This window comes from Lonchura striata, chromosome 9 (genome assembly GCF_050655825.1).
Source record: "Lonchura striata isolate lonStrDom1 chromosome 9, ASM5065582v1, whole genome shotgun sequence".
Taxonomy (NCBI): Eukaryota; Metazoa; Chordata; class Aves; order Passeriformes; family Estrildidae; genus Lonchura; species Lonchura striata.
In genome coordinates, this window is record NC_140711.1 from 18,894,388 (window position 1) to 18,918,066 (window position 23,679).

At 38.5% G+C, this 23,679-nt stretch overlaps 1 protein-coding gene across 3 annotated transcripts; it reads left to right on the plus strand.

Moving 5' to 3' along the window:
- Positions 1–1,533: 1,533 nt before the first annotated feature.
- On the plus strand, positions 1,534–23,598 carry AGTR1 (angiotensin II receptor type 1). Of its 3 annotated transcripts, XM_085587729.1 has the most exons (4): positions 1,534–1,683; positions 6,184–6,301; positions 18,840–18,971; positions 19,774–23,598. In XM_085587729.1, the coding sequence occupies exon 4, from the start codon at positions 19,827–19,829 to the stop codon at positions 20,904–20,906; it is 1,080 nt and encodes a 359-aa protein (XP_085443855.1). In that variant the 5' UTR covers positions 1,534–1,683; positions 6,184–6,301; positions 18,840–18,971; positions 19,774–19,826; the 3' UTR covers positions 20,907–23,598. The 3 variants fall into 3 exon arrangements, with proteins under 3 accessions (XP_085443855.1, XP_085443854.1, XP_085443856.1); XM_085587728.1 differs by lacking the exon at positions 18,840–18,971; XM_085587730.1 differs by lacking the exons at positions 6,184–6,301; positions 18,840–18,971 and having other exon boundaries at positions 1,535–1,683.
- Positions 23,599–23,679: the final 81 nt, after the last annotated feature.

Below are 23,679 nucleotides of genomic sequence, written 5' to 3' on the forward strand. Positions count from 1 at the left end.
CATACAGAGACTTTTGATGCTGGCACTGGGATTTGGTTACAGTTCCTTCATCTCGGTGAGAACTGAAAGCCCTGAAAATGTCACCTCATGGAGATCTGCCCACCAGCTCTACCCAACACTGAGGCAGAAGTGGGCAATAGCTGCCAAATACATTGTTACTCAGCAGAGTTTGGGAATCAGTCACATATGTACAAAGGGTTTGGATAGGAAAAATATGTCCCATACATTAAGACCTCCATGTAATAAAATCAACAACATAAATGGGGATAACACAACCCACTGCTGTATCCAGCTTTAGGTGTTGTACAGGCCTGAACAGTTCTTATAGCAAGTGGTTTTTAGTCCCTGTCATGATAAATCTGTGAACATGCACATGGCTCCTCATCAGCTCCCCAAGTGGCAGGCGTTCAACATGCTGCCAATATAGACTGCTTCAGTCCTGGCTTCTGTTCTGATGAAAATGCACATAATTTTTTTTTTGTCACGATATAAATAAGATTAGGGCAAAAGATTATGTCACAGGTGAATTAGTGCTTCCATGGAACACACTCGTGGCCCATCAGACACAGCCTGGAACAACTGAATTTATGCAATGTGCAGCAGTTCTCCATTTCTATCTGAACCTCTAATTAAGCTAACAGATTTTCAAAAACAAATTATAACCAGAGAAGACCTTACTGATTGTACATGTGCAGATACTGAAAACTAGTTTTTATCACTGCAGAATCAAAGTGTTTCCTCTTGATTTGCCTCTCCTACCACTATGACTAAATAGAGTGTAATTATTCTTAGCGACAATGAAGTTATACTGCCAGCCTTTGAAGGATGTTGCTATCCTAGAGCATGGCTTTTTTCAAAGGGCCTTCAAAAAGACACTAGGTGTATAAAAAGATTAGGAAGCAATCCACAGTTGTGCAACTCCCATTGGAATCTTTAGCTCTGTCCATAACTGAGGTGTGATGGCCCTAATATTAAACATAACTTCTGAAATCCTGTTTTTGATGGGCATGACAGTGCCACAAATTCTGCGTGAAAAGGTGTTCCCTGTCCTGTTTAGTACAATGAGAGACACACAAAAGCAAAATCCCTCGTATACAAAATCCTTTCTTTAAATGACAGTATCGGTGACATGAAAAGTCCTCCTAGAACAGGTATTCCGAGGGGGTTTCCTCTCTTTCTGCTCCCCTCCACTCCTAAAGTTTGCCAGATTTATTATGGCAAGTACACATCTAACTTCATAAGTGACGATCAGAACATTTCAGCTGTGCTCGCTGGCAGCCCGGGGGAGTCTTAGAGAAACTGCGAATGTTTATACACCACTCCTACACACGTATACATCGGCCCTTTCCCCTGAAAGCTGGAGGCAAAGGCAAGGAAGGGGCCCCCCTGCGCACCCCTCGCCCATCCGCGGCGACCCCGACTCGCGGCGCTGCCGCCGCCCGGCCCCGCGGGGAAGGAGGGGCGGTGGGAGGGAGCCGGGTCAGCGGGGTCGGCCCGGGAGATGGGTGGGGAGAGCGGCGGCGAGCTGGGCTGTGCCGCAACGCCCCTCGCTATAAACGGAGGGGCCGCGCACGGAGCGGGAGGAGCGGCGCGGCCGACACAGAGCTCGGCACGGCTCGGCACAGCCCGGCCCGGCCCGGGGCGCTCCCAGCGCCGCCGGCGCTCACCGCCCACCGGAGCCAGGTAAGCGCGTCCCGGCCGGGCACTGCGGCCAGGGGCAGCCGGCGCGTTTGCACAGCCTCGCACGGAATTTCTCTTGGCTTAGGCGGAGCTGGCACAGGAGCCTCAGTCCTGGGCGAAGAGCAGCCACTTAATGCCCCGTGCTCTGGCTTGCCCTGCGGAGCCCGCTCCACATAATTATTTCAGAGAGGGCTGAGTGCGCACAGGCTCCCAGCCCTGCCGCGTGTGAGCTCTCGGGTCTTGTCAGCAGCCTGCAGGGAAAGCCGGGGCGCCCTTTGGCAGGAGGCGCAGCCCTCGGAGCAGTAACTCCACCGCCCCATCGAGGCTCATCCCAGCATCCTGCAAGACGCAGCCCTGGCACCTCTGCTCACGATCAGATGAGCAATTAAATTTTTATCGCTGTGCTAGGCTCACAAGAGAAATTAATCAGACACCAAAGTGATTCTCATGGCTTCTGGGAGTTGTGCAAACAGTGAAGTTTCTCAGTCTGGCAGGCGATGCAACTTCCACCAGTTAGCAGCAAGTATTTGTTTAATCAGAATTTTGTAGCATACACTCTCTCCATAACCAGATCTATCATTTTCTACAGAGAAAGAATTGGAATGATCTATAACCAGAGATTAATTTTAGTCAGTAAAGTTAAAATGCCTCCCCTGCTTTTTTTTCCCCTGGCCAGTTTCTAAACTTTTCGGGACTCACACTGGACTAGAGTTCTTCAACAAGTTTTGATTAAGTCCTGTAGTATGTTTACTGTTCTTCCCCTCTCCATGCATCAAAACACTTAATGTTGCCAGTTACTTACAAGTCACTTACAAGTACAAGCCCTGTATTCTTCTAAGTCAACTGGTATATCAGTAACTCAGTCAGGTCATGATGTGTACAAGCAGTAAAATTGCAGCATTCAATAACACCTATTTCTATATTTCTGCAAAACTCCTAGAATTAATGAGATGCATGGCAATAAGGGCCAGCAGGATTCTGCCCAGAGCATGCTACTTTTCAGTGTAAATTTCCATCACTTCCAAAAGTAGCAGCACTCCTTTGGATTGTGTTGTGCTGCATAGCATGGGACAAGGTAGTAAAATCTCAGGTTGGAGGTATAAAGAGGGATTTTTTGGTATAGGGAAGCCTCTTCTTTTATCACTTTCATGAACACACAGCACTAACATGATTAGATTTTTGTCTGAATAGGAGGATTAAGTATGGCCTGAAGCAGGTAATTACCATGATGATGTAGAAAGCCTTTTTTAGGTCTATTTTCGTGGTAGACAAATGTTTCATACTCCTGACTGTGGCAGTCCATTTTGCTTGTTGCCACCATAATCTTTTAAATTGCAGCCTCTTTCAAAAATATTAAGTGCCTACAAATTCAGCTTTTGCTCATGTATTAAGAGTTTACAATATATGCTTTTCCAGCAGGAATGTGCTATTTCTTCACTTTTCCTCTCTACAACTTGAACTGAATAACAGAGAAAAATCAGTTGTGATTATTGTGTGTTTCCTAATTTATGTTGTTGAACTGACAAAGCAAAGCGGCCCCATACAATTAAGAGAAGTCACATTTATCATTAAATTTGAATATAGCTGGTTTTATTCTCCTCTTACTTTTATCTTAGTAATAGATGGAAAGAGAGAATTTTTGCACTGGGGGAGAGCAGAAGCGTGCTCATTTTCTCTGCTGTAAGGTGTCCTGCCTTCCTGCTTTGAAACAATATCTTCTTGGGCTGGCCAGCATGTGCAAAGTGCAGCTATAGCAAAAAAGGCCTGAAGTGTCAGTACCCACAGCACTGCAGGAGTGAGGAGAGTGCTGCCTTCAACTTCAAATATCACAACTCAACAACCTGCTTTTTACAGTCCTCTTAGAACAAGATTATGAATGATGGTATTTGTGTTTCCTGAATAATATTAATAGTATTAAGTATTGGAAAATATATTTAATTTCACTCTTTGTCATACTATAAAAACAGAGGTACATGCAGAATGTAAACATGGTGATTTATTTACACTTTCTAGAGATGTATGGAGTGACATGGAAATAAGTGTCAAGGTTAATGCCCTTTTAAAAAATTCTGTTTTGGACTATGGGCACTGACTGCATTTTTCTACTCCTAAGTTTTCTTCTCTGTGGTAATTTTATCCTCCATGTTTATTAAAGCAGCATATTTAAGTAGTTCTTTACTCTGGCACTGCCTATTGTTGATCACAGTAATTAATATTGTAATTTAAAGCTACATAAATTACAATCTCTCATTACACTGTCCTAGTTAAAATCTTGTTTATACAAAGGCATAGTATTACTTTAAACCATTTTAAGCAGTCACAAATTACTCCTATTTGCTCATTACCTCTCTTTTTTCTCTGGAACTTCTTGTGTTCCAGAAGTTATAGTGTCACCAGTAGCATTTATAAGCTCACCTGTGGCTATAGCTACACAAATTTTAGGGGTCTTAATCACACTCTTAAGAAGCATGCAATTGTTTGAGTTGTTGGCATGTTCTCTGCACTTAAGTATCCTATTCTGCCTCATAAAAGGTCTTGATGTGGATACAGAACATGGATATTTATACATTACTTTAAGCAAACACTACATCTGACTCTTGCATGGTTAATTCAGTGTATTTTTAAAACTGGATTTAATGATTATCTGCTAGGAGACTACCTCAATGAGAGGAAAAATCAACTAAAATTGAATTTCGATGTGCTGTATCTAAAGCTGAGCTGGGGAGATGGATTATCATGATTCATTGGCCTACAGATAGATCTGCCTGGGCTTTCTGTTGGGCACATGAAAAAAGAGGACAAATGACCAAGCTGGGAAGGGTGGTGGACAGCAAAGCAAAGTATTGCCCTCAGCTATTTCTGACAGCAATGCTGGCAGCACAGCAACCATCTCTCCAGAAGGTGAAGCATAAACTTAGAATCTTTTCAGAGTTGCAAGCATGGTGAGATTGGGAGCTCACAGCTGGGAGGATTGGGTGAAGCTACATCCTGGCCACTACAGACCCACAGCAGCTTGCTTGTCTTGTAGGCTCTATTGCATGTTTAGCTAAATCTCCAGCCTTTGGGTAATCTTGGCTCAGTTTTCAAGCCTTATCTAGTTTACTGCTGCTGTTTGTTCCTTCTGCTCTCAGCTGTACAACAATTCCATCAGAAATGCAGTGACACAGATGTTGTTTTTTACCCTGTGTTCCTCTCAAAAATTAATTAGGAATTTTTCAGTATTCTTGGATGAAAGTTCACATTTTTGGGCAGCTAGTCCTAAAGGTGACTATGGTGTTTTTAATAAGTCAGCCTCTGCATTTTAGGATCAGGTTTGAGAAGGTAAAATGGCAGAAGGTTACAAAGAAACATACTTAGAAATCTCAAGGAATTCTGAAAACAGAATAAAAAACGTGGATCACTTTTGAAGAGAGAGGGAAATGGAGGAAAAAATACATAATTCTTTTCACTATTGCAGGTTTAGTTTCCACATCACCAACAGGAATAAAGAGGTTGCTATTGCTGAGTATTTAACCTCGCCTACTTACATGGAATTAACTTTCCATAAAAGTTAAAATTTTTGCACAAGGTGAATTCTAATGCATTGAAGAGTTTGAGTAGGTGGCAGCCTAATGCACTCTGTGAGTTTCAAGATGCACAGAGCTCATTCATGAAGCTGAAACACTGCAGCCTGCAGAACAGAAAGCTCCAGGAGAACTATTTCAGTGCAATTGTGGCTGTATGTAAGAAAGTTACTAATCACGGTATCATTTTGTGTCTCTCCCTTTTGATCCAAACACCCTAGCAGTGAAGAGCAAGCCAGTAATCTTTTGCTAATGACAGTATTTCTTTCCATTTCCTTTCCATCAACAAATTTGTCTCTTAAGATCACTTTCACTAACAGTCATTCTACTCAGAGCAGTCATTCCATGTTCTGTACCATTTTCTAAAATGTATCCTTTGCCAACAAAAGAAAACAAAAAAACCCCCAAAATTGGCAGATGTACCCTAGAAGGATCCTTGTCACTTTGGAACATTTTGAGGAATTTAACAAATTTGACCAATAAGGGGAGTTATGATACTTATACTTAACATTCTTTTACCTCTGCTGTAACAAATGAAAAGAGGTTACCTTGACTGTAAGTCCTGCAACAGCTGTGGCTGTTTGAGACAAAGCACATATGAAATAAAATTGCTGGTCTAATAATTTTTGGTCTTATCTTCAGATAAATGATGGATTATACTAAAATTACTCTGAGCTTTCAAGTGAATTGCAAGAAAGGATAGGAAACCATCATGTTCCAAATGACATGCTGTTAGTATTCTCTGTTACACCATCATGTGAAAGAACCATGGATTTTGGCCTTTAGTGAGGTGTCTTTTAAAATTTTTATTCCATTTGTGTTTTGTTTGATAGCCAAACTGTCCAGTTATTCACCACATAACAAGGCTAGCTAGAATGCTTGGTTACTATTTGTGGTGTTTATCTCCTTTTATTGCAGCTGAGTAGCATTTCTCTTGTAGGCACAGGAAACGGGTAATAACCGAAGACAGCCTCACAGCAGGAAAGTGAGATCAGATTGGCAATGCAGCAGTGAGTGGCATGATTGAAGACAAGATAAAAAGCAGGCTACAGCAAAAGGTAACTGGCAATAGCTGAAGAAACTAGTACTGAATTTGGGCAAAGTCAATATTTAGACAGTATTTCACTGCTTGAGGTGAAAGCTGTAATTAGGGTTACAGCCAGAACAACGATTTAACTAAACTCCTAATTTCAGCTAACTCATCTATTCCTTTTTTTGCTTCTAGGTCATTCAACTTTGTGAGTTACTGATAGATCCTTGGCTAGTACATTCTAATAACCAGTACATGAAGTATAGGAACAGAAATAGAAATTAAAATTCAGTGGATTCTTGAATCCACTCTGTTTTCAGAAAACAGAGGAGAGACACTGAAGAGGAGTGCTGTGCCTCAGCATTTCTAGCTGAGAGGGACACATGCAAATAAGTAAAACATTCCAGAAAACCACTGAACAGCTGTATTTTTCATGATGGGGGGCTCATGCAAGGAGAAAAATGCACAAGTTGACTTCTCTAAAAAATGTTCTGTTGGCAGCTGGCCTCCATTTAACTCTGCTTTAGCATCAGCACAGCCTGGCCAGAGCTTTTCCTCGAAGCAGGCAGCACATGATGTACAGAGATACAGCCTAAGCTTGTTTATTGAGAAACTGTTCATGCCCTTCCTAGTCTAGGTTTATAAGAGGTATATTATCCTTTCATCTTCTTCTTTATAAACTCCTATTGGTTTTCATCTTTTCTCCTTTCTCCACTCATTCTTGTTGCCCAAACCTAAATATTATGCAGTTTTACTTTCTTCCCCTGCCAAGGGGTAAGTCTGCTACTACTAGAGTGGCTTGGGGTTTGTTTTCTCCATCCTCCGTCTCTCTACTTCATGTACAACAGTCAGAAAATGAAGGCATGGGGCAAGAATCAACATGTGTTACCAAACTGGGACTCTAGTTGTGCTGTCTTTATTGTTTTCTTCTTAGTTTTGTTATTAGCAGCTTACCGTGATTAGACAATTACGGTTTTTCTCAAATCAGGTAAAAATATTTCTTTTCACATGGTCTTCCTACAAAGCACTTCAAAGAAAAAGGGTTCAAAATCACTTTATCTTCAAATACATTTTATGATGCCATTCCATGTTCTTAAACATAACATTAGGAAAAAAAAAAAAAAAAAAGCCACGTCAGTGAAGGACAGCCACACACCTAAGGAATTGCACGGTAATTTTCCTAGCACTAAACTGAAGTTCATTTAGCATCCCTGGGAAGGCACAGCACTACCCCTTCTGGGCTTCTCTGCACTTTTGTTTGCTTGAGAACCGAGACTGCACCTGCTTGAGGATGCGCTGATTCACAGCATCAGATTAGCTCACTCCAGCTGTAACAGCTGTCTTTGTTTTGCTGTCTCTGGCTGGTCCTCAGTACCCACAAGGAACATCTCAGGACAGCAAAGAGAGTTCACCAATTAATTTTATTTTCAAAATAGAGCAATAAATTTTACTTTGGGGGGGAAGAAACAGGAAACAAGCTGTACAAATTTGTCAGAACATCTATTTTGGGATCATTCTGCTAAGCATGCCGCCTTCCAGACAAAGCACTAAGGATCATAGTAACTTGTTTTTCCATGGGTGATAATACCTTTCACACTGACATGGATTAAGGTGTCTATGTTTGACCTTTCCTTCTCTTTGATTAACCCCTTAGAAACTCACTAGTTCAATTGACTCATATATTCTCAAATTTTCTTCTAGTCCTCATAATGACCTACCCTTAACAGGAGTTTTGTGCAACTGAAAGCACAATTGGGCCTCTATGCTTTCAGTGTTATATCTACCAACAGTTACAATGATACTAACTTCTCCTGGGCTTAACTACGTTACCATTTTAAAAGATTTTTTTTGTCTGAATAAACTCTTGTACTTTGCCAGTTACTCATACTGTTTTCTTTCCTTTCTGCCTTTGGTTCCCTTTTTCTGACCCTAATGAGCGATTCATTAAGAAGCCTCCATGCTGATCTTTTTGCTTTTAATCTTTTAACTTTTCCCTCCAGGCTGTTCCTAACATTCTCATTTAGGGAAGAAAAGTCTTTTCTGAGGGGTATTGCCGTTGTGTGATATTTTCCCACTGTAAGGATGTCTAAATTAATTATATAATAAGAAAAGTAATCAAGTGTCTCAGTCAGACACAGTGAACCAAATCCTATTACAGATGGCTGAATTACAAGACAAAGCTTCCTCTGAACCAAGGTGTTGAAACCTAACATCCATTTCCTTGCCCAGAAATCCACAATATATTGCCTTTGCTTCTTCAGTAAGACAAACATTTTTCAGCACAAAGTCAAAAGAAAAAAAGTATTCAATGCAAGGTTTGCCTTCCTCAGAGCTGTAGCACTGACTGGTGGGAAGCTACATGGAAATCACACAGCCATGACACTGGAAATGCACTGATGAAGCTTTCACATTAGCTGGTTTAGTTACTACAACAGACACTTCAGTGATACTGGTTTTTCTGTAGAAATGCTGCATCTGCAGACGTTTGTATTTCAGTTCACATCTTCATTACTCAAAGCGAAAGATTCTGTTTCTAACTTTAACCACACTGGTGAAAGGTAACAGGAATGGGATTCATGAGAGGGAAAGTCTTTTTAGGTAACAATATGCAACATGAGCTACTCTCAGTCAACTCATCTATTTCCATTAGATTAGAAAGTGGAACAAATCTTGTATAAAGGAGGCCTCTCCATTTCTGGAGTAGAAGCAGAGAATTTTCAGTGTTTCTTTTCTCTCCTGCTTTCTGATTAGCCATCATTACAGATGAAGTTAATTGCTTTCCACAATGCATTTCTAAAGCTTGTCATTCATTAATTTACATTTGCCTTCTATAGTTGGGGGTAAGCAGGGGGGTTGGGTGGGGAGTGGGATGTAAGAATAAAAAGTCCACCCTGCAGAAGAGACTGCATATTGAGCCTGTAAAACTCAGAGCATCATGGCCCCAGGCTGGTGATTTGTCTCAATGGCAGGAAAATGTTCTTTTGAGAATTAAACTACCAGGTAAGGCTTCAGCACACATCAGAATGTTGCCATGCATATCAAAATGTTACTGATTTGCTTTACAATTTGAAGCAAATCTATGTAAGCTCTCTGGTGGCAGTTTTCATGCTGTTTTACAGGAAGATACAGAAAGGCAGTTCCTTGTACCAGAAAAGTAGAAGTTGTTTTTCAGAGTTTGTTGCTGATCATATTAGTATCTCACCTTTAGCTAAGAAAGTTCTTCAGGACTATAAATAAACTGCATACATAATGTTCATCTTTACCTCTGTATCTTCTGGCTCAGTAGAAGATATGCCTCTGGGAGAGGGGCAAATGACACTGTGGTCTCTGAATAAAATAAACTACTGGAAAAAAACAAGGACTAACTGGAAATTCCACAAAGTGCTATCACCTCCCAACTTTGATTAAAAATTATTAGCTGTGTCCCCTATCCTTCTTCCTAGAAACATCCTTGCCTGTAGGGAGCAACAGAAACCTAATTAAAACATTGCTTTTGGTACATTTATACTAATAATACTACTGATTGTGTCTTTCACAGTAAAGCTGTAAGATAGAAAAAGGATAAAGATTGAGAAAAATCCTTTTCTCCCAGAAGTAGGGGATTTGGTTCTTGAGGAAATAATTGAAGATTTGGCCCTTCCATTCCATTTTCTGTTGTAATCTCTGCCAGGAACAGAAAAGGTTTTGAGAGTGACTGCATATTGCTATGGGCATCTCACTCGTGCAGTAACCATTTTATTAAATTATCATTTCTGATTTAGATGCATTAAATACGTTTTTCTGCTTAATTATTAACAACCACTAATACAACCAAGAGTTTAAGCTTACGTAAATCTCACCTGTTTTTACCTAGAGGCTGGTAAGCAAGCTCTGTCTTGCAATTATAGCCATTTATGGAAGTAGCCTTTTTCCCCCCAAAGGCCACGTCCAACGTGATATCTCCCTCCTGCTTTACAAGTGCAACCACTGACTAAGGTCTGGACAATGAAACTTAAACACTCTTTCAGTGTTGGATGCATTCCAGCTACCATTCCTTCCAGCAACTACAGGATCAGAGATCAGTGATACTCAAAACAACGCATAAAATGTATTATAACCCCTTATTAAGCTCTACTTGCTTGAAATCACAGTAATATAATAACATTTCTCCTACAAGTTGTGCAGGAGCAATAGTTGTTACTGCTATTTTTTGCACATTGAAGAAGGAACCCTCAAGCTTCAGTGAAGAGGATTGTGGAATTTAGGACAGCCTCGTGGCTGTATGGAATGTCCAGTAAGCCAGTTGTGATTTATATATGAAGTGAAAGGAGGTGAGGTACCCCACTCCTTGTGCCTGATCCCTGCCCTTAGAACTAGCCGTGATAAGGTGTACTCACAGCAGCGCTTTTTATTTCAGTATGGTTTTTTCTTTCTTCCCTCTCCACAGCATTTTTAATATAAGACAGAAATATATATCTGGATCAAGGCCAGAATTAATGTAAATTCCCTTACTTCTCAGATTGGAGGCATTCACAATAGAATCTTATGGTGCATTACATGTGGAAGCAATGGAGAAATTTCAGGTGTGGGGTAAGGTATCCAGAAGCTACATTTGTGTAGAATGTATGTGTAATACAAAAACTAAAAAAAAAAACAACAACAAAATAAAAAAAAATAAAAAATAAAAAAAAAACACAAAAGCAAACAAACAAAACTTTAAAACTTCTTATTCCATGGAACTAAGCTATCAGAAAAGAAACTTAAAATTAATCAAATTATTTCACTTGCACTTAACAAACCTGAATTTGATTTCTGTCTCTTATTAAAAACAATCACACGGGGCACACTATATTTTATATAAGCAATTGCAACTGCAATAAAGGAAATGTGTTAATTCATTCATTTACTATCACTCAGAGAAAGTAACCGTGCAGCATGTAACCTTTCACAGCTCAAACTAATCTCATTTTTATTCGTTTTGGGATTGATGGCTTAATTCTGGTTAATTATAGATTCTTACAGGTACTTCCAAATACCCTAAAGATACTTCATAACCCAGCATAACTTCGAATTTGAAGTTATAAGCCTGCAGTAAAATGTGTATTCATACTAAAATATTAAATTGTGATGCGATTCTAAAAACTTTTCATGTCAGTGCAGAAAACCTTAGAAATTCCAGTCCTACATTGTTCTGAAATACCTTTATTTTGTCTTTCATTTACTTTCATCTAATGTGCAGCAAATGACAGAGTGAGCAGTATGAGGTGATGACATGATCCTGAGGAGCAGACGTCAGGTTATTATTGATTATTATCAGGTTATTATTGATTATGCTGATTATTGATCATTTTTATCTCCCAGAAGGGCACCAATCTTCCTTTTTGGTAAAGAGCAGAGGTGCAAAATCCCATGCTGGACTGATGATGACGGTTAATGCACTCTTTTCAAAGTCTTAATATACTGCCTACATGTCTTCACCTTCTTCTACAGAAAAAGAATTCTTTACCTTGTGTTATAAACAATAGCAGTGACTGCTTCCTGCTATAAAAACTAATTTTCATCTTTAAAAACTTTAATAACCTAGATAAGGAAAAGATGATATTCATTTCTGTCAAGACAGAGCAACCAAGGTGACAGGACCCTTTTAAACAACATCTATTCTGAAGCTTAGCATTGTGATGTTTAGTTTCAGAAGTACTGACATAGAACTATTAATCTATAAATATATTTTAGTTGGTTTATTTAATTATCTTTTCACTTCTAACTTAGGGCTCTGGGGATAATTTTATATTCATGTCCTTAAGGTTATATGATACCTAAGACATATTAAACACCAGAGAGTTTGCAACACATTCATGCAGCCTTGGTCAAAGAAAGAAAACAGAGATTGTTCTGATGATTAAATGGGAAAAAAGAGACCAGAAAATTAGGTAGAAAAGTCTAAAATATCTGGCATAGACTGTCATAGACAGCAGTGTCTAAAACCACCACCCCACTGATCCTCCACGAGAGATTAAACACACTGCATGTTGACAGTGGTTAATCTTTAAGTGATTTGGAGTCCAGTTGTACATGGATTGAACCCGACAATATTTTCCTTACCCTTAACAGCAGAGAAAACAAATATGTGTGTATAAGAGGAAATCAATGTTTTCTTTGAAACTTAAATCTAGAGAATCCTAAAAATGAAACCTATAAACTAAAAGAATTTATACTTACTCTCTACTTTGGCTAGACTTGTGGGTAGCTCTAATGAGTGCTCTGTTGATCTGTCAGTCAAAAATTTTGTTAAAAATAATCCCCTTAATCATTGCTATGGTAGCATTCACTAAATCACTAAGTTCTGGTGAGGTTGAGAAACTCTAGTGAAGTTAAGCAATCCTTTCTTGGCATTAACTTCTACAAATACAATTTTATAGAAGTATGTACATCAGGGCTTCCCAGATTCTGGGAAAAGAAAAGACACATACACAAGTCGGGGATTGATAGTTAGCTTTGTCCAAAGAGCTGAGTAATGGGAAGAGATATTTCCAGTGTTTCTGGATTCTGTACATACACTGAGAGTATATGCAAACAATAGCCCAAACTTTCCCTGCTACTGCAGCTGCTCTCATTATAACTGTGACATCATTGCACTGTGGATTGCTAAAAAGAGCAGAAAAATTGTCACATTTTACATTGTAGTATATTAGTATTGAATGTCCAAAAATAAACTTGAAAGATTTTGTTCATCATTCCACAGCCCCATAAATTAATGTTTAGAAATGTCCTTTCACTTACGCCAATTTTTGCAACATCAATTTCTAACACAAAGTCTAAGTGTGCAAACAATAGATTGGATTTCTTTATTCTTCATTTCAAATCTAGCCAACTGCTTTCTACTTTTCCATCTCTATATATCACTTCCATTCTCTATAAATGCTCCTATTTTTAGCAACTTAGAAATATACACATTGTATGCTTGTACCCAAACATCCCTTAAGTGCACAGAGATACAGACTCTGAATAACCCACTGGACATAAATACAGGACAAGATACTCATTAGTCCAACTCATGTGGCACGGGACACTATAGTTTATGTCATTTTTTTGGTTCTAGTCTGCTCATTTACTATTTTAAATAAAATAAATCTCATTGTGACACTAACAACCCTTCAACTCCATCTGAATTAAAAGCTGTTTGCCCTTTCCAGCATTAGGGAACTATTTAGGTAAACACTTAATTTGAAACAGAATAACAGTATCATGTATGACATTGTCCAAAGAGTTAATGACAAATCCAAGTATATTAGTAAAAGTAGGGGTAGGTGGTGGTGTAAAACTTGTTAAATATGTTTTTATTTTCAAGTTATTAAAATGCTTAAAATTAATAAAATGTACACACTGTGTAGGCTTGTGTTACCTTTCAATTTCTAAAAGCCCCTTATGTTGCTTAAAAAAAAAAAAAGTAAATCTAAAGTGTCATTTTCAGCAGTAAAAATCTCTTCAGTCAAAATTGGCTGGTATTTGGATTTAACAACATGCCTAGTTAAAACTAAAATAATCTTAGTTGAATGAGTAGAAGTTCCTTTAAAATATTCTTCTTAATTTGGGAGAATTAAACTAGAGCTTAAGCTGCATATGTCTTTGAAAAAATAAAATATCAGAATCTTATTCTGTCTTAAAAGTGCAAGAACTGGACTGAAGGTTAGAAAAACCAGAATAAAGGAAATTAGATAGAAGCTGCTAGATGCTAAAATAAAGTAAAAATAATTACTTCTGGTACATAAATTTAAATAAGTACAGGTACAATTATATATATTTTGCCGTATGTTTTCATCATAAATAATCTTGAACAAAGGGGGTATTTTGAAAAGTGATGGCACTTGAGCCTAAAACAGCAATTCTCTTATTTTAAAATAGGAAATACAGACCTCTAGTGGTCAAAATCTATATTATATGAGTTAAACTTCAAAGCAGTTTAAATGTCACTATGCTTAACTCTGTTACTTTCTTTTACATTTTCCTCCCCTGTTATAATGCAAAATCATACACACCCCCAATTCCACTGTTCAGACGTTCCACAAGCATTGATTTTTTTTCCCCAGAGGAAAAAGCCCCTTCATCTGTCCTTTTTCACATAAATTTTATGACTGCAACTGAGTAGTTGAAAGATATTTGGGAAGTGAAGAGAAAATTAATGAGAGTAGTCCATGAGAATAAACAGAAGATAGATGTTAGTGCTTCTCAGAATAAGCTATAAAGCCATCCCACAGAAGGACAGACTCTTTTGAAGTGTGGCAGAGGAAATAAACACAGATAAGTTCTTACAGAGAAGGTCAGAGTACATAAACAGTTCACATTTACAAGGTAACAGGAACTGTTCTGCTAGCACAAAAAAAGTAATAACCAATTTAGGTTTTGATGTTCTAGAGAACCAGATCCTGCAAGGGTCGCAGGCAGTTTATTTCCCAGCTATGTAGAGCCAGCACAAGTGAAGCAGACCTTGAGCTTGAGCTCTTGCAAGGGGAAGGCACAAAGAATCCATGAATAGGTGAGAGAATTAAAATACATACTTATAAATAAATAAAGCAAACATCACAAAATTAACAGCAATTTCAAAAGACTGGCAGTTGCCTCAGTTGTTAGAAGAAAATGCTAAGGCCAGTACAAGGTCTGCAAGTTCTGTTTGTTCTGATGTCAGACCACCTCCTGATCCAAAATTGCAGAACAGTTTGACAGCTGCTAACACAGCTCTGCTGAGGTTTGCTTTGTGTTCCTGGTGCTTGTGAGCTGATGTACAGACAGTGTCTGGTGCTGCAGTATCTATCACAGTTCCTTTCCAGTGGTATTTTGATTTATTGGCATTTAGCACTTAAGTCAGATGCTGACCTCTGTGGAAGGTACTGGCAGTGATGACAAGAGCCCACTCTAATGGCACAGTTTGAATTATGTACCCTTGTTTGTCTTTCTCTTTCCCTTCACAATCCATCTATCAACTCTGGATTAAAGATATTTAGGAAAGCCGTCAGTGGGAAATACAGACTGTTAGAACTAGCTGAAGAAATAAGAACTGGGAGAAAGATAAATCTATGGCTTCACAATAGTACTGCTCAGGAACTCCAGGAAAGCACAGAAGGTGCTGAAGTGTGGGTGTGAACTACAAGTAGCTCTACTCACTAAGACCATGAGGATAGAAAGGGTTACTCTGTGGCTAGAAAAAGACCCTAAAAGCCTTTGCAATAGAGCATGTGTGTCATTACTTTCTCAACTGTTAGAATAAATTAGGAAAGGGGGGCACTAAATTCTTAAGATAAAGGAAAGTTTATGCCACCAGAAGGAAATAAATATAGCTAATATACTGAACATATTGTTCCAAACATTTTTTATTCTCTTTTCTCCCTGTGCAAAAAATTTACATAAAAATATAATGCAGTATCTTCTTAAACATAGAACTATCTTCTCATTTGTAAGAAAAGATAATAACCCACCCACTGTCAGAAGAAGGAAAGTGCACATTACCTAGTGATAAGGTGGCTGAGCTGTGGCATGATTGGTCAGCCTCCATTTATTTAGCCTTTGTCAAAGCAAATATTAAGTACATTTTTGTTCAAAATCTGATTTGTGACACCTGCTTACCTATTTATAGCTGATGAAGTTCTCACAGAAAGCCAAAGCCACTGCTTCCTTATCTTTCAGTAGGCAAAGTGCTGTTTACCTTGCATGAACCCAGCATTCCTTTTTTTCCACAGGCAGTTTAATTAGGATGCATGTTCACCCAACAGAAGCAATGAATGGAGTGGTAAATAATAGTTGGTTGAGCAGTCTGAAGAATTTAATTATCAGTGACTTATTGTAATCATTGTAATTTAAAAAGATAAAAGGTCAAACAGGACAGTACCTCAGAATGGGTACTTGCTTCTCACCAGATAATTTGTTTGAGATTGATGCCACCACATCACTCACAGTCACAATTCAATCCCATTAGAAAAAACACCTTGTGTGTCAGCCTTAAAATGATCTAATTATCATTATGCTAACACAGGTCATTTGAGATGCTTTACATGGAATTATCAATGTGGACAACTTCAACAGATGCATTTAACTGGCCAGTATCTTCTTTGCATGTGTGCAGCCATGATCCTGGGACAATGGGACAAGCAGATGAACTGTGGCAAGTGAGAATAACAGAAAAAACTGAAGGTGGTATGGGAAAGAAATCACTGCCTGTGAGGAACTCACATTGCTGAAGTGGCCATCTCACACTACTCAGCACAGCCATGGGCCGTGCCTTCCAAAAAAAATGACCTTCACCAACTTTGAAGCTTTTCCTAATGCTCTGAAGTTAGTTGTGCTCAAGGAAGCAGATCCACCTAAGGCAAGCTCTGAAACTTTATAATTTCCAGGAAATTTAAACATTCCATTTGGGATTAGCAGTGCCTTCCTTAGTGTCTTTCATATGTACAGCTCCTGTGAGGTTCATTCTCACAGCAATGTTCAGACTGTTTCCAGATACCCAGATGGAAATCCATACATGTTTACCCAAAAGCAACCACGTTACGTATTTCTGCTTCCTCATTATTTACTGAAAATATTGATGGATTTATTTTATTTACTGATTGTGATTCCTTAGTATAATTTAAAAGTGGTAGCATACCAGAAACATCATTTGCACAATTCCACTGACTTCAGTCTTACACCAAAGTCTTTTACTTCCAGAAGGCTTATACACTTACAGAGGTAGATTGAGGTATAATACTATTTCTTTACAAAATTCCTGATTCTTCATAGGAATTGTTCTGCTTTTTTTTTTAGTTCCCAAGCACTGCAGAATATGCGCAGGCAATTCAATACCTCAGAGTACCAGACAATTATTCCCAACTGAATTATTTTTTGTTTATTTTAACACATTTCTGAAAATGTAATAGAATCACTATTGCTCTTTCTTGAAAGAACATATGCTATTAATTAGTATCAGCTAAAGCTACTACAGACATGAAACAGTACAGGTCACCATGTGGGTAGAAGAGGGAAATTGGAAGCAAAACAACACAATGCAGTACACTGAAGGAGTGTGTGAGGAGACCATGGGAAAATTGCCTTGGCATCTACCACTGCACAGAATCAACTCCACCAAAAGTGAATATTCACCCTCAGCTGTATTTGCCTTAGACACAGAATCTGTCACTCAGCACACACAGAGCCAAACTGTACCAGGGACTGGTAAATCTTGTCACTGAGAAAAGTCTTGCCCAGCATTACACCAGGCCTGATCCATATTATTGCCAGTCAAACTTGCACAGGTGATCTCCCAAGCAGAAACTTCACTCCAGATTCTTACTGGAAAGTTCTGGGCTGTAATTTTAGTGAGTATATAAGGGAGCAAAGACCATGCAGCACCAGCCTGTAGCCAGGATAGGGCAAATGTTGCCAGACTTGATGCTGCAGAACATATCAGTTACTGTCAAAGTTACTTTCATAAGCAAGGGATGATATAGAAGGATTTATCTTGAAATCTTTCTATTGTGGTTTCCCTGTCCCAGAGATAAGCTGACCTTCCACAGAGCCAAACACCTTGTATTTGAGATTTGACACAGTTTAAAAGCCAGGTTTTACTTGGGATGTACTAGAATGCCACATGTGATCAGATGGTGAACCTTTTTTTGTGTTAGCTCTGTTTGACTTGTTCATTTCTTAAACTTGGCAAAAATAGCTCATGTCATTTTGAGGCATCCATACCAACTGAATCAACAAGACAAATACACAGAATGAATTGAAGGAACTGAGAAGTGTTGCACAGCACATCTTGACAAAGTGTCTATTAGTTGCATTTTACTAGGTACTCTAAACTTGATAGAATTATCAAGAACCTAAATCTTGATGTTACCCTGCTAGCTTTGTAGAAGTGAATCAGGTTATGAATGCAAACATATGCTACAACATGAGCTAAGATAGAGAAATAACAAGTCTACAAAAGGCTAAGAGCCAAAGGGTGACCATGCTCACAAGATGCTGCCTGCAGCCCATATTCTGGGTTCAGTTCCTGGCTCCTTCAGACTTCCTGTGTGGGCTTTGCTGAAACAAATCTGTGCCTCACTTCCCTGTTAAAAACACAGTCAGTTGTAAAAAGATTTGCCCTTCAACAAGAGCCAGTCAAACACTAAACTCCGTGGCGTTCTGAATTTAAAAGAAACATCAGTGCTGAAGCACTCAAATAACGAGCAGCCGCATCTGTGACATCGCTGGTGTGTCTGCAATGATGGGCATCTCTGCTTCCTCCATGCATCCATACTGCCCAGGGTCTTAGGTTGGGTCTTACATTTATAAAGGGTTTCTTTGCTGCTTGGGATTTGTTTTGGTTTGGTTTTGAAGCCAAAGTACTTCAGTTAATCTTTGTTTTAAGCAGCACAAGTTAGGTTTGGCTTATAGCTGGATCTTGCAAACAGCAACAGCTACTCTGCAATAAAACCTATGATTTTTTTTAAATCAAATTGTTTTTCAGGGAGGACTATCTGGTTTTAGACTCTAGAAAGTAATGAGTATTCAAGTCACTTAAACTGTAAGCTTTCTAAAGTAATCAGCCATTAATAAAGAAATTATTCTTGCAGAACACTCAGGCCTTGGCAAACCAAGCAGGTGCCCTCTTGAAAGGAGACCTCATACCCTCGCTGAGCTCTAAATATGATCCAGAAATGCAACTTCAACTCTTGGATACATAAATTTTGTCAGCAACTGAAAAAGTAATGTGTTCTGCCTTGCATCCTTCTTAAATTCTTTGTACAGTTATTAATGCACAAGAGATCAGGACATGTCTGGATTTTTAGATTTTTTCCCCTCACTACTAGTTAAATGTCATAGTTCCAAGACAGATGGGGAGCTAAGTAACCTCTGAATATTTAAGGTAGTTTTGGTACAACAGAATACTAAATCATACATTTTCTTCTTTCTCTGTGATGTAAGAATATTCTTAAAGAAATAGGTTCAATGTATAAAAAAATATTCTAGTGATTAATCTCGGAGATACAAATGAGTACCTAAAGTCACTTATTTTCTTAATTCATTGCAGTTTGTATTTTACATACTTAATTAGTATTCATAGTGCTTAAGTTTCGTTTCTGAGATATCTGAATAACTTATCTCCTTAAATATGTCACCTATTTATGGAAAGAAAATCTAAATACGCCACTGAATTTATAGTTATTTGCTATTTTCAGTCTCTCTAATTATTTTTTACATATGTTCACTAACCATTATTATTTTAAATTGGAACTTAGTTAATTGAAAGAGGTGTTTTAGATTTCATGTATGTTGAAAAGAATCTAAAAATGTTCGGCCTACTCCTAACATTCTTACCTCTGTTTTACCCTGCAAAGTCTGTATTGAATTATAAATTGGTTGATAAAATTGAAGATGGCTTATTTTAAAATTCAAAGACATTGACACATAGTGTTAGACTTGACAAAAAACCTGATGTTTAGTTGAGAATTGTTAAAAATTAAATCCCTATCACAAATACCTTTTTTCCCTCTTTTTCCCTCCTAGGTGTGAGCTTCATATTTTCTCCCTGCAATTACATTGTAGCTGAAGAGTTCAAGATGATTCCAAATTACTCTACTGAAGAAACTGTTAAAAGAATCCACGTGGACTGCCCTGTTTCAGGAAGGCACAGCTACATCTACATTATGGTTCCAACCGTTTACAGCATCATCTTTATCATAGGCATATTCGGGAACAGCCTGGTGGTGATTGTCATTTACTGCTACATGAAATTGAAAACAGTAGCCAGCATCTTTCTTCTCAACCTGGCACTGGCTGACTTGTGTTTTTTGATAACTCTGCCCCTCTGGGCAGCCTACACGGCCATGGAGTACCAGTGGCCTTTTGGCAACTGTTTGTGCAAGCTGGCCTCGGCGGGGATCAGCTTCAACCTGTACGCCAGCGTGTTCCTGCTCACGTGCCTGAGCATCGACCGCTACCTGGCCATCGTGCACCCGGTGCAGTCGCGCATCCGCCGCACCGTGTTCGTGGCCCGCGTCACCTGCGTGGCCATCTGGCTGCTGGCCGGCGTGGCCAGCCTGCCCGTCGTCATCCACCGCAACATCTTCTTCGCTGAGAACTTGAACATGACGGTCTGCGGGTTTCGCTACGAGAGCAATAACACGACGCTCCGGGTCGGGCTGGGTTTATCCAAAAATTTGCTGGGCTTTTTAGTTCCTTTTCTGATCATATTAACAAGCTACACCTTAATTTGGAAGACTCTGAAGAAGGCTTATCAAATTCAAAAAAATAAGACTAGAAATGATGATATCTTCAAGATGATTGTAGCAATTGTGTTTTTCTTTTTCTTTTCCTGGATTCCTCATCAAGTGTTCACTTTTCTGGATGTGTTGATTCAATTACACGTAATAACAGATTGCAAAATCACCGATATTGTGGATACCGCTATGCCCTTCACCATTTGTATCGCTTACTTTAACAACTGTCTAAATCCTTTTTTTTATGTTTTTTTTGGAAAAAACTTTAAAAAATACTTCCTTCAGCTAATAAAATACATCCCACCGAACGTCAGCACACATCCAAGCCTCACAACCAAAATGAGCTCCCTCTCCTATCGGCCACCAGAAAATATCCGCTTGCACGTGAAAAAGACTGCCGGGCCTTTCGACACCAATTGAGGCATTTCACAGAGTTCTTCTTTTGAACAACCTTGTGTGTGAAGCAGCAAGAACAACAAGATTCATCTGCGGTCCTGAACATCACAGCTCATCACAGCAACACTGGATCACCTCAGAGAAATCATACTGTGAAGAGTCAGCAGTGGCCTTTGAGCTTACGTTGTAAAGAGGACTGCTTCGTTTTCATTTTGTTTTTCATTACGGAAAGCAGCCTAAGTGTTGGACAGGTGTGCCAGAGTTCCTGCCACATCCCACCGTTTAGCTTAGAACTACGAAAGAAGGGGAGGGAAAACTCCTAACTCCACAGGTGTTTCAAAAGGAAAAGCTTGTGTAAATAACATGAAAGAACATGACTTGCATATATGTGAGCTATTCTGTTGAAGAAGTGAAACTTTGTTTCTTGTTTTGTTGGAGGTTTTTTTAATTACACAAATGTCCTATAATCATATTTATAATATATTTTCAAATATATGCTATATATAGAGGCCCAATTTTAAACTCAAATGGAAATTTAAGGTCCTTGAAATTGGTCTTACTCTGATTTATGCTACTATTTTTTTTAATGGCAATTTTTTCATAATAATATATGCAATAAAATGCAGAGTTATTTATTAAATATAGAATAAATATATTTTTAGATTTATATTTCTACTCATACATTTCAAACATTGCTTCAGAAATATACATTTATATCCCAGTGGGTATTTTTGTAGTAGTTTAAAAATAACTGTGTATGTGCACACAGCAATGGTGTTCACTCAGTATTTCCTCATGATAAGCCACCCTCACTTTGAAGAACTTTTTATACAGAGGGAGTTGACTCCATAATCTGTATGACTGAAAGTAAAAAAATTTGAATTCCTGCACATTTAGTAAACTCATATACTGATAAACAAAAATGGGACAATGCTTATCTATCAGTTTAACTAAAAATACTTTTAGTCCCATCACAAAACATCCGAGATCAAACTTTACTCTTGGCTTTTATGGAATTTCTCTCCATTTATATAAAATAATGCCCAGGGTATTTTCTCCCTATAGAACATTTTTTTATTTATATGGAACAAATTCAGATTTATACTAGCATAAATCAGAACTAAAGTCTGGCTCAAATTCTCAATACAAATCTAGAGGAAAGGTGACAAGCACTGTGGGAAGTTTCCACCAATGATATCCTCACATGTGTCCTTTATCTCTCAAATAACAAGCTTCAGATAATATTTATGTCTGATTCCACCCATTTATTGTCCTCAAAGATAAATGAGTTCATAAGTACTTTTTGACACTACAAAACTTTAAAAAAAAATCCAAACCTTTACATATATAATGTAGAAAATTGCATGCCCCTTGAGAATTTACAGTATTTATAACTGTCAAAATCATATGTCTAATGTGGCTTTGTCTCAAGTAGTGAGTGGTTGGAATATCCATATTTTCTGATGATCAAAATCAAAACACAATAAAACATTTCTGTGGTTTAATACTTTTTAAGGAAAATAAGCTACTACAACCAGGTCTAGAAATCTTCCTACTCTTTCATTCACTTATAGTAAGGGAAATTTTTTTCAGTTTTGCCTTTGTTCTTCCAGCTGCAAAAATGGGAACAATGTGTCTACTCGTACATTGCAAGGCACTGTGACGAGTCACAACTTCTAAAGCTGTATGATACAAAAAACTCTCCTTCATTAAAAATTTTAAGTTAAACTTCATTGCAAGGTAGAATCTTGACTTTTGAAGCTTGAACATCATTTAACTATGTAATTTAAAGAAATATTTAAATTGTTATACTGAATACTTTCCAGTTAGCTCATATCCTTACATGTGAGACAGGCATTTGCTTAAATTGAATATGGCAAAAAACCCCATGCATTATCAATAGCACCCAGAAGAGGACCAGTGCCCCAGCACCCTCGAAGCTGACAAAGGACTGGCAGACATTGCCATTTATCTGTATATTTTGTTCATGGACACACATGCACATGCTGAGCAGGATCGGGAGCTTCTGGCAGAAGCTTCTCTGTCCAGCCATGATTCTGCGTGCTGTGCTTGCCACCTGCTGGATGCAGCCACAAATTTGCTTTACATCTCAAAAGTTTCAGTTAGAAACAGCAACACTTCCCTGCCACCTGAAGGATCTTAAGATCCTTACTTGTGGCAAAACTCCTCTATGAATAAAACACAAACTTGTCCATCTGGGAGGCCAGTAACTTCTTTGACAGGGTCTAAACGAGCATTTTCTCATCACCTGCTCATCCCTTTGGTCACTGAAATCCAGTGACCACAACAGGGAGCTCATTTGCAAAACATTGATTGCATTACTACAAGAGCCATCTCAAAGAGAAGACATAAAAATCAAAGCCATTGGTTACTATCTTGATCATTTCATGACAGATCCTGCAGTTTAGTTTTAAGAGGGTCTGTATCCTAAGCTACTGGTGCATCTGCCTGTGCCATGTGAAAAAGCAGGAGCATGCAGAGTCAGTTGTGTTACTGGAGGAGGTAGGAAGGAATTACACCTGCTGTGCTCTGAGGGCAGCACAGACCTTGAATCACTAGGCAAAGAAAGTAAAGAGGAAAGTTTTCCTAAATAAAGCAGGGAAATTTTTGTTCTCCTAAGGAGTAAGGAAACATTCATCAGCTACCAAGTATGCTAGCTCCTTAAAAAAAAAAAAAAAAAAAAAAAAAGAGCAAATCAGCAGATACTGAAAAGAACCTAGAGATAAAACTCTCCAGCAATTCTAACGGGGTAGCAGCAGGAAGTGAACCAACACCC